Genomic DNA, 15237 nt, shown 5'->3' on the forward strand with positions numbered 1-15237 from the left:
TGGAAATGGAAAGGAATTCATATGATGAAATAAACTTATCACCTCCTCAAAGAGGTCATTACCACAATCAGATTGTATATTTTCTTTTGATTTTTTTTGAAGTTTAACGTTTTTCATACGTACTGATTCCAAAGCAAATTAATCAATCAATACCAGAAAATACTGGCTATGTATTGTCTGAGATTAACCTTTCATCATCAGTCAATCAGAAGTTATTATGGAGCACTTACTGGATGCAAGGCACTGTACTAAGCACCTGGGAGGGTACAGTATAAAAGACTTGGAAGGCATAATCCCTGCCCACAAGGAGCTAACAGGCTAAAGGGGGAGATGGACATTAAAATAAACTATGGATTCATGATGTTTTACTCCATAATTGCCACTAATGAGCAAGTAACAAATATATTTTCATATTTTAACAAGGGTAAGGGAAATTATTTCTCTGCATTGAATCATATTCCTATTGTGGAAAATTCATACGCTTTATGATAACTCTTTCCAGTTTAGAAGATGCTACTGATGGAAGGTTTTATTCATGGGTGTGATTGTGGATGATGTGAGTGATGTATGACTGACAATCCTTCCCACATTGTATGCATCCAAATATTGTTCCTGTTGCACAGGCTGAGTCTGGTAAGGAAGGGAATTGGTGTGAGTGAGTTCTATTCACATGCCCTCCTTTTTACCCCTTCAGATGCCCCAGTGTGGCTGCCTTTCCTTAGCTATCCTTTCTTTTTTTACCACCTTGCAGGTTGGAATGATGCGGAAGCCTTTGGTGTGGCACACCCTAGAACGAACAGCTTCTATTTTGATGACAATACTGAATTTTTTTCTCTTGCAGGAAGGGTGAAATAACAGTGAATATGGGTGAAACTCGCTTTATTTCTAGTGCCGTTCTCTCTGCTGTAGATAAAGACACCCCCAGGGAAAGGATTTACTATTTATTTGAAAGACTTCCAGAAAATGGGCAGCTTCAGCTCCAGGTTTGTGGCCTTTTTATTTAGCCAACAATAATAATCTATCTTAAATCCAGTATGTTAGGCAATGAATCCCTTTTTTTCCTGAATATCATTTTTTTTTGGTGGAAAGATCATGTGAACCAGGAGGATGTGTGATTCAGTGGTTAGTATACAGAATATGCCCAATGCAAACTTTGATGGGTAGAAATATCATGGAACTAGTGATAGTTTGAAAATAAGTGTTATAGATAGAAATGAACCAGAAGAGAACAAAAGGGTCAAATATTAAAAAATAGACAGCCTTTTTGGGGGTTGAGGAACAGTGAATTAAGAGAACTAAAATGTGAAGATAAGACAGGGAGATCCATTAACTGAATTATTTAAACCGTACTGGATAAAACAGTAAGGAATGTTACTGGCGGTAGCTTGTTGAATTCAGAAAATGATGCAATGCCATATATTTCTGTATCTAGAGAAGGTGCTCAATCAGTGGTATTTATTGAGGGTTTACTATGCGCCGAACGCTGTACCAAGCACTTGGGAGAGTACGGCAGAATTAGCAGACACGTTCCCTGGCAATAATGAGCTTGAAATCTAGAGGATTTTGTAGTGTTTTTTTCTCCGCCTCCTGTTCATTTTAGAGGAACTATAGAGGAAGAAAGAGTCATAATCTTTGCTCACAAGGAGGTTACAATCTACTTGGTGTTCCAGGACAAAAGTTCACAATGGAGTGTAAGAGAAACTTAAGAACACAAATAACAGAATAGAGTTTACACTGAGGTAATAATTTCTGGCAAAGACCTGAAGTGAGCAGTGTTATGTGGTTTGGATGGGGAGAATCTGATTTCATGAAGCTGGGTAGGGTTTAGGAAGCACTTAGGTACTCCAGCCCATCCTCACAGCCCTTATGAAAATAACCTGGTATTCGGTTGTCTCCCCTCCTGTAACTTATTTTTAATGTCTGTCTCCCCAACTAGGTTGTAAACTCCTTGAAGTCAGGGATCATATCTACTTATGCTATTGTACTCTCCCAAGCACCTAGTACAGTATTCTGTACCCAGTAAACCCTCAGTAAGTACCACGATAAAGAGGTGGGAACACTTTCTTATTATCCGATATATCTGCCCTCTACCACTGAGGTTGTGTGCCACTGAGGTAGGTCAGAAAACAGCTTGACTAAGTGGATAGATCATGGTCCTGGGAGTAAGAAGGACCTGGGTTCTAATCCTGGCTCTGCCACACATCTGCTGGGTGACTTTGGGTAAGTCACTTAACTTCTCTGGGCCTCAGTTACCTCCTCTGTAAAATAGGGATTAAAAGTTTCAGCCCTATGTGGGACAGGGACTGTATCCAACCTGATTAACTTGTATCTACCCCCGTGCTGAAAACAGTGTTTGGCACATTTGTCTTGTCTTAGACGGCACAACAACCCTTCCCATCTCACAAGCCCGCAACCTTGGGGCTTTGGAGTCAGAGGTCATGAGTTCAAATCCCAGCTCCGCCACTTGTCAGCTGTGTGACTGTGGGCAAGTCACTTAACTTCTCTGTGCCTCAGTTACCTCATCTGTAAAATGGGGATTAAGACTGTGAGGCCCATGTGGGACAACCTGATTCCCTTGTGTCTACCCCAGCGCTTAGAACAGTGCTCGGCACATAGTAAGCGCTTAACAAATATCAACATTATTATTATCCTTGACTCCACTCTCTCATTCACCCCACATATCCAATCTGTCACTAAATCATGCCGTCTCACCTTCTCAACATCGCCGAGATCCGCCCTTTCCTCTCCATTCAAACCGTTACCACATTAGTACAATTACTCACGCTATCCTGAGTGGATTACTGCATCAGCCTCCTTTCTGACCTCCCTGCCTCCTGCCTTTCCCCACTTCAGTCCATACTTCACTCCGCTGCCCAGATTATCCTTCTTCAGAAACATTCAGGGCATGTCACCCCCGTCCTCAAAAATCTCCAGTGGTTGCCTATCCACCTCTGTATCAAACAAAAACTCCTCGCTATTGGCTTCAGTGCTTTCCATCACCTTGCCCCCTCTTTCCTCACCGCCATTCTCTCCTTCTACATTCCAGCCTGCACATTCTGCTCCTCTAGTGCTAACCTTCTCACTGTGCCTCGATCTCTCCTATCTCGCTGCCGACCCCTGGCCCACGTCTACCCCTGGCCTGGAACGCCCTCCCTCGTCAAGCCTGCCAATCACTCTTCCCCCTGGCCTTCAAAGCCCTACTGAAGTCACACCTCCTCCAAGAGGCCTTCCCAGACTAAGCCCCCTTTTCCTCAGCTCTCCCCCTTCCGCGTCACCTCGACTCACTCCCTTTGCTCTTCCTCACCCCTGCTCCACAGCACTTATGTATATATGTATATATCTATAATTCTATTTATTTATATTGATGCCCGTTTACTTGTATTGTTGTCTGTCTCCCCCTTCTAGTCTGTAAGTCCACTGTGGTCAGGGATTGTCTCTCTCTCTATTGCTTTATTGTACTTTCCAATTGCTTAGTCAAGTGCTCTGCACACAGTAAGCACTCAATAAATGTGATTGAATGATTGAATGAATGAATGAATGAATGAATGAATGAATGAACAAGTCATCTCCTACCCATAGCGATGCCATGGACACATCTCTCCCAGAATGCCCCACCTCCACCTGTAAGTACTAAGCACTTGTGAGGGTAAAATAGAATTAGTAGACATAATCTTTATCAACAAGGAGTTTACAGTCTATCAGGGGAGACATTAAAATAAATTTATAGATGAGAAGGAAGAAAAAGGGGTAATGTACATGAAGTAGTGCTTAAGTAATAGAGTATGAAAGATATATAAAATGCTACAGAAGGTTGAGGGAACTTGAGTGCTTAAGTGAGTACTTAAGATTTGGGAAAATTGGAAAAAAATTCCAAAAGACCTCTTTCCACCTTTAGTATGAATTTCTACAATCACTTTTCAAGGGATTGGTTAATTTCATTTTTCATAGCTCTTTTTGGCTAGGCAGCATCTCTGCAGAGCGCAGAAAAGTTTGCAGTGATTGAGGATAAAGCAGACCTTGGGATTCCTCTGTCACACCCACTTATCTTGAGGGGAAAAAAAAATCTATCCATTCTTGGGTAACTGACCGCATTCTCTTTCTCACAGGTAGGGGTGGACTGGGTTCCTCTCCAGGCTGGCATGAAGTGCTCTCAGGAAGAGGTAGATCTGAATCTCTTGAAGTATACACACACTGGAGCGATGGGGTCCCCAAACCAAGACAGCTTTACATTCCACCTCTGGGATGGAGACAATAGGTCCCCGACACTGGACTGTCAGATCATCATCAAAGACATGGAAAAGGGTAAAGATATAGCTTATCTCTGTCTTCCTAGTTCATTCCAGTAGCCATGAAAGCTACGTTCAAAACAAGGATAAAGGAACACTTTTCCACAGTTAGTAGTAAGCATATGCAATTCGTTACCCCAGGAGGTTGTGCAGACATGAGATAGCCAAAGATTCAAAAATGGTTTCGCTTAATTCATGGACAGTAGGTTGACAATGCAATGCTTGGTTAGAAGTTACCTCTCTACTGATGGGGATACCAAAGAGTATTCTTTGCTGCCACTATCCAAGGCAAAACAGTGGGCTGAATAGATCACTGGACTGCTCAGTGTGGCTCAGCTCGTGTTCTTTTATTCTGCTAGTGAATATTACATCATGTATTAACTTCACAAATATGTCTTTCTTAAAGAGAAAAGAAGGAGACATGTTGAGGAGCCGCATGGCCTAGTGAACAGAGCACGGGTGTGAAAGTCAGAGGACCTGGGTTCTAATCCCAGCTCTGCCACTTGTCTGCTGTGTCACCTAGGGCAAATCACTTCAATGCTTAATCAATACAACAATAATGATAATACTAATGATGATGATAAAAGGCAGAGAAAGAATAAATTGGTAACGTGCAGGGTGTATCACTGCATGGGAAATACACTTTGTGTTTGGTTTTGTGGGCCTCAATTCTGGCAATGATCATTCCTATCTTTCCCAGGAGTTCAGACATTTGCACAGGACAGGCTTGGTTTGAAGTGTCAACCCTGATATTTTATTATTTTATGAAGAAGGCAGTCATTTTTCTGAAGTATAATGCTCAGTGTTGTAATACTAAGTGTTGTAATCTTTTGAAGACATGTTATTTAACCAGCATCTCTCACGTCTCGCAGGAGATATTGTAATTTTTGCCAAACCCCTTGTCGTGTCGACTGAGGACAGGGGTTTCTTGACAACTGTTACCCTTCTTGCTGTTGATGGAACAGACAAACCAGAAGAGCTTCTCTATGTAATCACTTCTCCACCTCAGTATGGCCAGATGGAGTACGTCAACTATCCTGGAGTCCCCATTACAAGCTTCAGTCAAATGGATGTAGCAAGTCAGACAGTCTGCTACGTCCACAAAAGCAAGGCAGCTGTTCCCAGAGATACATTCAGGTGAGTTCTGATGCAACCTTACATGGGTTTGTGCCATTTAGACATTTGATAGTCACCCCACAGCACTGATGTGCATATCGTCTCTAGAATGTAAGCTCGTTATAGGCAGAGGGAAGTCTGCTAACTGTTGTGTTGTACTCTCCCAAATACTTAGAGCTCTACACACAGTATAAATATGATTGATCGGTATTTCCTCAGTCAGTTGTATTTACTGAGGGCTTACTGTGTTCAGAGCACCATACTAAGAGCTTGGGATTGTACAATACAACAGAGTTGGCAGACACATTCCTTGCCCATTTGGCTTTTTAAACTTCTTCCATCCTTTCCAGCCGCTTAGACCATGAAGCCTCACTGCTGCTTTCACTTCTGTTGGCTGCTCGCTACTTGCCAGTTCAATCTAAAAGAATAATGATTGTGGAATTTCTTATATGCTTACTCTGTGCCAAGCACTGTACTAAATTCTGGGGCAGATACAAGATGATAAGGTTGGGCACAGCCCCTGTCCCACCTGGGGTTCACACAAAAGAGTCTATGGCACACCCATGGTGAATACAACACTCTATTAAGCTCTTAGGAGACTACAGCAGAATTAATCACCATGATCTGCCCCCTCAAGGAGCTTACAATCAAAGCAGAGGTGACAGACACAAATACATTTCAGATAGAACTCTAATGATTTTACTCTAGACTGTAAGCTTGCTGTGGACAGGAAACATGTCTACCAACTCTGTTCTGTGCTCTCCCAAGTACTTAGTTCAGTGCTCTGCACAAGTTAAGTGCTTAATGAGTAGAGTAATGGTAAGTCCAATAATAATAATAAATACCATTGATTTATTGGAGCAAATAATACTGTATAAAGATAAGATTCCCAAGTGTTTTGGTGGTGCCGAAAAGCTGACAAGGGATTTGGCTGATAGAAGGTGCCCAAATTATATAGAAATTAATTGAGGAAGTCCTCCTAGCAGAGTTATGATTTCAAAAGGACTTTGAAGCTGTGGGGAGATACAGTCTGTTGGATATGAAGGGGGAAGAGTTCCATGCAGGGGAGAGAGCATGAGGAAGAGGTTGGTGGACGGAGAGATGAAGATGAGGCCTAGAAAATAAAGTAACTTAAGAGGAATGAAGAGAATGAGTTGGGGTGAAGTGGGAGAAGAGAGTGGATACAAAGGAGAGAGAGAGATGATGGAGTCCCTAAAATTCAAAACGGTCAAGAATTTCTGTGTGATGTGGCAAAGAATGGACAACCAATGGAAATTTTTGAAGAATGGGGGGTTGTGTCCTGAAGGATGTTTTAGAAAAATGATCTAGGTAACAATGCACCATATGGATTGGAGGAGGGAGAGACTGGAGGCAGAAAGACCTGCGCGGGGGTTGCTACGATAGATAAGCTGGGATTTGACAGATGCCTGGACCAGTGTGATGGCCATTTGGGAAAAGAGGAAGGGGTGGACTATGGAAATGTTTCCTTACCCAGATTAGGGTATGGAAACCTGAACAATCTAAAAGCAAATATTGGACCTTTCAGTGGCATGCCAGATACAAGACAAAGGGCTTTATGGTGTGGGAAGGGGGAAAAGGGAAGGAGTCTTGGCTTAGGTTCAGAATTCTCCATGCACACTCTGGAGGCTTCCAGGCACTGGAGGTCAAAAATACCTCATGCTATTTTCTGGTTGCCTCTCTAATTTTTATCTCCTCTTTTCATCTACCTCTGATCTTGTTCAGAGTCAGAAATATTCAGTTCTGGGATAGAGCCGCTTGAAAAGAGAGAGGCAGAGAGAGACAGACACCCCAGGATTTTTAAAGCTGGGGTTGTTTGGTGTCTGGCCAGTGACCTTGTATTTTTAAAATGGAAGAGACTAGCATCTGTCTAAGATCTATATTTCAATTTTGTCATCTTACTAACTCAATGTCTGTCAAGTGTTCAGAAACCAAAGCTGAAAGCCTGATTTAATGAAAGCATGATCATGGTGCTGTAAGAAAATGAAAGTTGCAGCCACACTAATCACTTAAACTTATGTTGCTTGCTGTTAGATTCTGGCAAAATATTTGGCTGGGTAGAGAAGATAAATTCTGTGGCAGAGGTTTTTTTTTCTCCTTTCTAAATGTAAGAAATGGCAACATTAATTAAATGGGGGAGTTTTAATGGTCAGATTTTAACTTCTGCAAAAATATTTTTTTGAATCGTAAATTTTTCCTGCATTGTTTGGTGTTGCTAGCCTGGAAGAAAGATTTGGCAGCATGTTATGGGACAGATGACATCAAGTGATTAGCAACCTGACTTCAGATGCTGGCAGCCGGGTGCTAAAAGAACATGCTAATGTCCTCCATTTTGACATGCCGGCTCGACTTTTTTTGCATTGAGCTGGCACTATTTATGATTCCATTTTTATCTTCTAAATGCCATGACAGATGGTGGCTTCGTTAGCCAGCTCTATTGCCATGGAACTGAAGAAAGCATGAAAACCCTGGTAATGGTGAAATCAAACCATGCAGTGTGTCCTAACTAAATCTGAAAGTCATGTCCAAATTTCATCTAAATGATGGCAATCTTGGCTGTCTCCCCTTCCCAGAGGAAAGTGAAAGGCTAGTAATTGGAAATAATAAAATTGCCATATAGAAGGAGATGTTTCTTTGACATGACTAACTTCATTATCTGAGAGTTGAGATAACCCGTACCAACTGCATTATTGTTTTTAAGCCTTCCTGACCGGTTTGGAGGTTTCTTTCTGGAGAAAATGGACAGAATGTTCTTGGCCTACATTTTCACACACATGAACTGACCTAATTTTATCTAACTTGAATTGCAAGATTCAATTTCCCAAGGTGACATTCTCAGGGGGTTTAAAAAGATGGGAAGTTTTGTGATTGATGAGACACATCCTTATTCAGCACTCTCCCAGTGTCTCACTGGCCAACTGAAATAGTATTATCAGTCCAGAGCAAATTTTCACTGGGATTTTTATTATGCAAATACTCTGTTTGATCTAGCGATGTTAGTAATTGCGTCCCTTTGACCATTGGCTCATGAATTTTAGGTCAGCATGGACAGCTGTCTTGATGCTCCCAGCTGGGAATACTGTCCTCAGTAAACATATTTCATACTCATATATGGTCTCTGGCCTGCCTTTACTCATTCCCATCTGTCTGATGGCAAGGTGCCTGTTTACAAGTTGGTCAGACCCTGCTTATCAAGCAGGGATGGCAAGCCGTGAGGAGTTTGAAATGCACAGCCTTGTGATACAAAAATGAACTTTAGTGACCTACTGAAGGTCATGCACACCCTGTGTAAATACAGGCTTCCTGTTGTTGCAGTCAAGTGTAGCAGCGTAGTCTAGTGGATAGAGCACAGACCTGGGAGTCAGAAGGACCTGGGTTTTAATCCTAGATCCTCCACTTGTCTGCTGTGTGACCTTGGTCAAGTGACTTCACTTCTCTGTGTTTCAGTTACCTTATCTGTAAAATGGAAATTAAGACTGAGCCCTATGTGGGACATGGTATGTGTCCAACCTGATTAGCTTGTGTCCACCCCAGTGCTTAGAACAGTGCCTGGTACATGGTAAGCGCTTAACTAATACCATAAATTAAAACAAGCAAGGCTTTCTTCATCCTCCTGAACAAAGAGCATGAGCCAATGAACCAAATGGGGAAGCAAAATAGCAAGTCTTAAATGGGTGCCTAGGATGTATTATTCTTGTCAACAGAAATTCCGCTCCTGAAATGTATCACGTTGGGTTGAACTTGTTAATATTGTGTTGGTTTGAACTTGTTAATATTATCAAGATGAAATTGAAAATGAGTGATGGATACTGAATAGGAATATGAATATTTGCCTAAGAAAAGGGGTACATTAAGGAGAAAGTTAATTACAGGCACCGTTCTCTACCTACCATTCAGAGCAAAAATACTTTCCTTTAAATAACTCATAATGTAGTCTTTTTTACTACTGGGGTCATCAAAAATAATCACATTAATGAAGTGAAGGTTTGGCAAGCGAGAGAACCCATTTTCTGCATTTTATTACAAATGATTTCTCACATAGGCAGAAATAGATTTAGTTCCACAAATGCCTCATCATGAGGTAATGTTTAATAGAGTAAAAAGACCTGATTGTCCAGGAAGGATTTAGCTGCAACATTTAGCTGGATCAGGAAATCCTACTTTTTTAAAATTTTAAAACATTCTCTGAAATTATTCTGATAACTGAATTCAATATTTGAAGAATTAAATAAAACAGCTGAGCACCAGCTTCATTTCTTTAGGCTCAGCTAAGTGAAAGAGTACTTTACTTTGACAGAAGTTAGCAAAGAGAGCTCCCTCCTGACCCTCATATCTCAGTCCTGAATGGAAGGCACTGATGCAGCTGCTGATTAATATGGAGGGTGGATGAAAGATGGAGAGAAGACACTTTATTAACAAAGGCGCCACTGAACCTGCCACAGGAGCAGTATTGAGTAGGTTTGGCTGCCAGGAAAGGCAGGCTCTAGAGGATGAGAGCTGGTAAATTTAAGCGGGGCGAGTAGTAGATTCAGAAAGTCCAGGATATTTCAAATGATGTGTGTGTTGTGGGTGGGAAGGGGTGGAGGGGAAAAGGGCATATATTGCAGAAATGATATTCTGGTCTCGATTAAAAAAAAAGAAAAAAGGTTGTACTTGAAAATTCATTGCCTCAATCCTCAGAGGTCTACAGCCACTCCTAAAATGTAATTATAGACTTAAAAATACAATCCAAATGGGCAACCAGCACCCATTTCACTGACCTTCCTTTTATTCTGGACTTTATCTTATTTTTGGTTTGGTTGAGTTTCAGAGTCCATTTTCTGGAAGTTCTGAATCAAAAAACCATTTGTAAAAATGAAGACAGCATTTGAGTAAAGAAACACTGAGAGACAGGGAGAAGCATGAAGATTAGTAATTCCCAACCTGGGGAGCCTGAGCAAGGGGCCTAATAACCTCTCTACTGCTGGAACCAGGTCAGATTCTTGCTCCTTCTACATTAGATGCAGCCTGTAGACTGCAGGTTAAAAAATAGTGTTATGAAGGGGTCTCCACCCAGACTGGAAAGGAGGGATTTGTGTTATTGGCTAAAGTCTGTGGTGGGATGAGAGTGAATGATCAGGGGATAGGGTAACACAAAGTACTTCTTTCAGGACAACATGGAGAGCAAATCTGAGCCTTTCATCATCAGGAAAGCAGGATAAAGAAAATGGAGCACTAATCGGTGATACAGCACCTTCTGTTGGTATTCCTGCAGCGCTCAAGCTGTCTTTTTTTTGTGTTGCCAGCATGGCAGTAATGGGACTTGGAAGATACAACTAAAGCATAGTGCCCAACCCTTGCCCACAAGGAGCTTTCATTCTCATGGGGGAGACAGACATAGACATTTCAAATAGTCAAAAATACACAAGTCCTTGCACTTGGATCTGTACCTTTTGGACATTAGGTGTTCACCCCACCCTCAACTCCACAGAACTTGTGCATATATTCATAAATTATTAATATTAGTGTGTCTCCCCCTCTAGACTGTAAGCTCCTTGTGGGTAGGAAACATGTCTACCAACTGTTGTATTGTACTCTCCTAAGCACATAGTACAGTGCTCTGCACACAGTAAGCCCTCAATAAATACCAGTGATGGGTAAATATCTTCGTCTGAAGTACTGAAGATAGCCATAACTCAATCAATCAATAAATACATATGGGCAAGAGAAGGCTGAAAGATTGATGAGAATCAAAGAAGGCTTGTTGGAGGAGGTGGAATTTCAAATTGGGAAGGGCTTAGGGCAAATGCGATGGGTGAAAGGGAGCAGAAACTTTATCCATAGATGGATATATAGATTTATTTGTCTTTCATTTTGATCTACTGACAGTGAAATCCTATCCATAAATGCAGGTTGCTGAAAAGACCAACACACAACTGATAGTACATTCCAATCAATCAGTCAGTCAGTGACATTATTGAGCACTTACTGTAGGCAGAGCATTATACTAAGCACTTGGGAAAGTACAATACAACAGAGTTCATTGATGCAATCACTGCCCAAGGTGGGCAGAGTATAGCTCCTATGTAGTGCTGAGGAAACAGCTCACGATGCTAGAGGTGCCTTTTGTGCTAAGTCCAGGGTCTTATGGTCATTTAGAAGGTAAAACACCACCACAGTTATATGAACTTTCAGTTTAGTGTAACGCTCAAGTCTCATTCTCCGTGTTACACAGGAACATCTCACCATTGGCTTGAAGGCACTCAATCAGCTCTATCCCTCCTACCTAACCTCGCTGATTTTCTATTACAACCCACCAGCGTGGCTCAGTGGAAAGAGCATGGGCTTTGGAGTCAGGGCTCATGAGTTCGAATCCCAGCTCTGCCACTTGTCGGCTGTGTGACTGTGGGCAAGTCACTTAACTTCTCTGTGCCTCAGTTCCCTCATCTGTAAAATGGGGATTAAGACTGTGAGCCCCACGTGGGACAACCTAATTCCCCTGTGTCTACCCCAGCGCTTAGAACAGTGCTCGGCACATAGTAAGCGCTTAACAAATACCAAATACAATACAATACACCCCACTCCTCTAACAGCAACCTCCTCTCTGTACCTCTATCTTGTCTCTCCTGCCACCGACCCCTTGCCCCCTTGTTCTCCCTTGGGCCTGGACCTTCCTTCCCATTCATATATAACAGACCACTACTCTCCTTACCTTCAAAACCCGATGAAAATCAGATGTCTTCCAAGAAGCCTTTCTAGGCTGAGCCCCTTATTTCACCTGCCCTCCCCTCTGTGTAGGCTATGCACTTGACCGTGTAGCTCAAAACCCCTTGATTATTCATCCCAGGCCCACAAAATACTTATGTAAGCGTTCTTATACTCTATTTCCCCTATCCCCATCTATTTTATTCATCCATCCATTCATTCATTCAATAGTATTTATTGAGCGCTTACTATGTGCAGAGCACTGTACTAAGTGCTTGGAATGTACAAATCGGCAACAGATAGAGACAGTCACTGCCCACTGCCCATTGAAGGGCTTACAGTCTAATCGGGGGAGAGATTAGAGATTTTAATGCCTGTCTCCCCCCAAAGCAGGTTTTGCATCTACCAAATCTATTGTATTGAATTTCCCCAAGTTCTTAGTACAGTGCTCTGCACATGGTAATTGTTCAATTAATACTGTTGATTGATTGATTGATTGTTGCTTAATTCTTTCTGTCAGTCTCCCAAAGGCCATGCTGGCTTTGATTTGGTTTTCTACTTCTTGGCCTTTCCTTGCGTCATTTGCTAGTGTAATGCCTGGATAGCAGGATAGCTCTTTGTTGCTGATGATGATCTTTAGTTGTTTATAGGCTTTCTTAATTGCAGGTTAGTCAGTTTTTTCAGGCTTCTAAGTTGGCCATGACTGTGGAGAATTGGGCACGCATTTGGAGCTCCATAAATACCATTGATTGATTGATTGACCTTTTCAGCTATACATGCAGTCACAGCTGAACTTCACCATCAGTGGCACCTGAAGCAGCATAGCCTAGTGGATAGAGCATAGGCCTGGAAGTCAGAAGGACCTGGGTTCTAATCCCAGATCTGCCACTTGTCTGCTCTATGACCTTGGAAAGTCACTTCACTTCTCTGGGCCTCAGTTCTCTCATCTGTAAAATGGGCAATAAGACGGAGATCCCTATGTGCGACAGGGACTATGTCCAACCCGATTAGCTTGTATCTACCCCAGTGCTGAGAACAGTGCCTGGCACACAATAATAATAATAATAATTGTGGTATTTGTTAAGTGCTTACTATGTGCCAAGCACTGTTCTAAGCATTGGAGTAGGTACAAGGTAATCAGGTTGCCCCCTGTGGGGCTCACAGTCTTAATCCCCATTTTACAATTGAGGTAATTGAGGCACAGAGAAGTTAAGTGACTTGCCCAAGGTCACACAGCAGACAAGTGGTAGAACTGAGATTAGAACTCATGTCCTCTGACTGCCAAACCCAGGCTTTTTCCACTAAGCCACACTACTTCTCTAAGCATAGTAACAGTAAATACTTAACAAATACCACAAGTATTATTATTATTCTTCTTTGACTACAACAAAGGACAAATATGTGCTGCACAGACTGAGGATGGGTATGCCTGGGGAAAGCAGACTGCCCTTTGTGTTGAGGTTCAGTAAAGAAGTGGTGAGCCATAGATTTTACAATTGCCAGTTAAAGCCCCTGAAACTTCACAGGGTACCCAACACAGGTGTTGTCACTTGGATAAACAGCCATACTCAGAGGTGGCCAACCCATTGTTCAGGGGAAAGATTGCCTGGAGCCATGAGAAAGCAGAGCAGGAGATTAGGGGGCTGTGGGGTTGAAACAACATCAAGAAGCTGGTGGCCAAACCATCCTCTGAAGATGCTGATAGAGGATCTAAAGTGCCTACCATCAGTTAATCAATCAATGCTATTTATTGAGCACTATGTGCAGAACATTGTACTAAGCACTTGGGAGAGTATAACACAGTACAGAGTACAGAGTTGGTAGACACATTCCTTGGCCACGATGAGCTTACAGTCTAGAGGAGGAGGCAGCCTAGTCCTCAGGATGAAGATCCACTCAATAGCCCAGGACCATTTTTACCAGATGAAGACCCCAGGAAATGAATGCCAGAGCCCTTATGCTGGGGCCCCTGGGCTTTTCAGCCTGCAGGACACTTCCCTCAGGACTTCTTTTGTTGAAGAGCAAATAGAGCTGCAGTTAGGTTATTAAACTCACTTATTCATGGAAAAATGCATTCTTACAGTGCCCAGCTGTAAGCTAAGTCTACCATTTCATCAAAGTAAAGAATTTAAGTCAAATGCTTATTAAAATCAATTGTTCTTCTCCCTGTGGCAATAAAGCACAAAAGACAAATCACATCACCAGTCCCCTGGGACTTTTAAAAAGCATACTGTGGAATAGATATAGGGTAAGTTGAACCCCATTTAATTTGGACATCTAGATTCTGAGTAATCAGCTTTTCAATTTCAGGAATTGATTTTTTAAGAAAACTATTTAAAAGCTAATTCCAAACAGCAATTTTCATACTTTTCAAATATGAGTTACTGTAAAAGAATATACATCTATAAGATGATGAGTGTCTCTGGACTGTTTGAGAATAGTTCCCATTTGTTTTTTCAGCTTTTTTTAAAAAAATAAAAAATAAAAGACACTGAGGTTATCTGGTTTAGAGGTGGAAGGACTCAAAGCGGCTTTGACTAGTGGCCAGAACAGAGTGACTTTCGTGTGTCGTTTTGTTTTTTAGCAGGGTTTGCTGAATCTCAAATAACAAGTCTCAAATAACTATGTATTTTTAGAAATTCTGATGCTTGAAAGTAAATATCCCAGGCATGGAGATAGAATACAACTCTGTTTTCTCTCTTTGATCTCTGGTTTATTTGGTGATTGTGCATCAGCATCCCTTAATGTGAATTTCTCTTCCCAGTTCTGCCAGAGTATCTCAGTGTGAACCACAGGATGAATGTGAGGGAATGTGCTTGTAGCTTTTAGCTGGCTCAGTGATGGGGACCTGGATAGATACAAGGAGGCTACTGTATTCATTCTTAATTTTTCACTTTTTCAGGATTTGAATCTAATTCTCAGGTCTGTGGACTAGCTGGAAATGATAATGATTATGATACTTGGAAGTTGTGTGACACTTTTGTTTTCTCCAAAGTGCTTTCCTATCAGTTTCTCATTTTGACCTCCTTCCTTGGGAGGTAGACAGAAAATATGCTATTTTCATTTTCAGATAACAGGAAAATCAAGGCAAAGGGAGGTTAATTGACTCCCCTTCCTCCCCTGCCTCACCTGC

At 41.8% G+C, this 15237-nt stretch overlaps 1 protein-coding gene across 8 annotated transcripts in view; it reads left to right on the forward strand.

Moving 5' to 3' along the window:
* Positions 1-15237, forward strand: part of FREM1 (FRAS1 related extracellular matrix 1) — a 157972-nt gene that overhangs the window by 106405 nt on the left and 36330 nt on the right. For 7 of the 8 annotated variants that reach the window (XR_003756015.2, XM_029055735.2, XM_029055733.2 and 4 more), the window contains exons 22-24: positions 842-983; positions 4107-4302; positions 5159-5423. Coding sequence is in view for 6 of the 8 variants with exons in the window: in XM_029055735.2 (XP_028911568.1) it covers positions 842-983; positions 4107-4302; positions 5159-5423 (603 nt within the window). In the remaining 2 variants the exon portion in view is untranslated. Of the gene's footprint in view, positions 1-841; positions 984-4106; positions 4303-5158; positions 5424-15237 lie in introns of those variants that run through there. The other variant, XM_001507686.5, reaches the window with a different exon arrangement.

This window comes from Ornithorhynchus anatinus, chromosome X5 (assembly GCF_004115215.2).
Source record: "Ornithorhynchus anatinus isolate Pmale09 chromosome X5, mOrnAna1.pri.v4, whole genome shotgun sequence".
NCBI lineage: Eukaryota > Metazoa > Chordata > Mammalia > Monotremata > Ornithorhynchidae > Ornithorhynchus > Ornithorhynchus anatinus.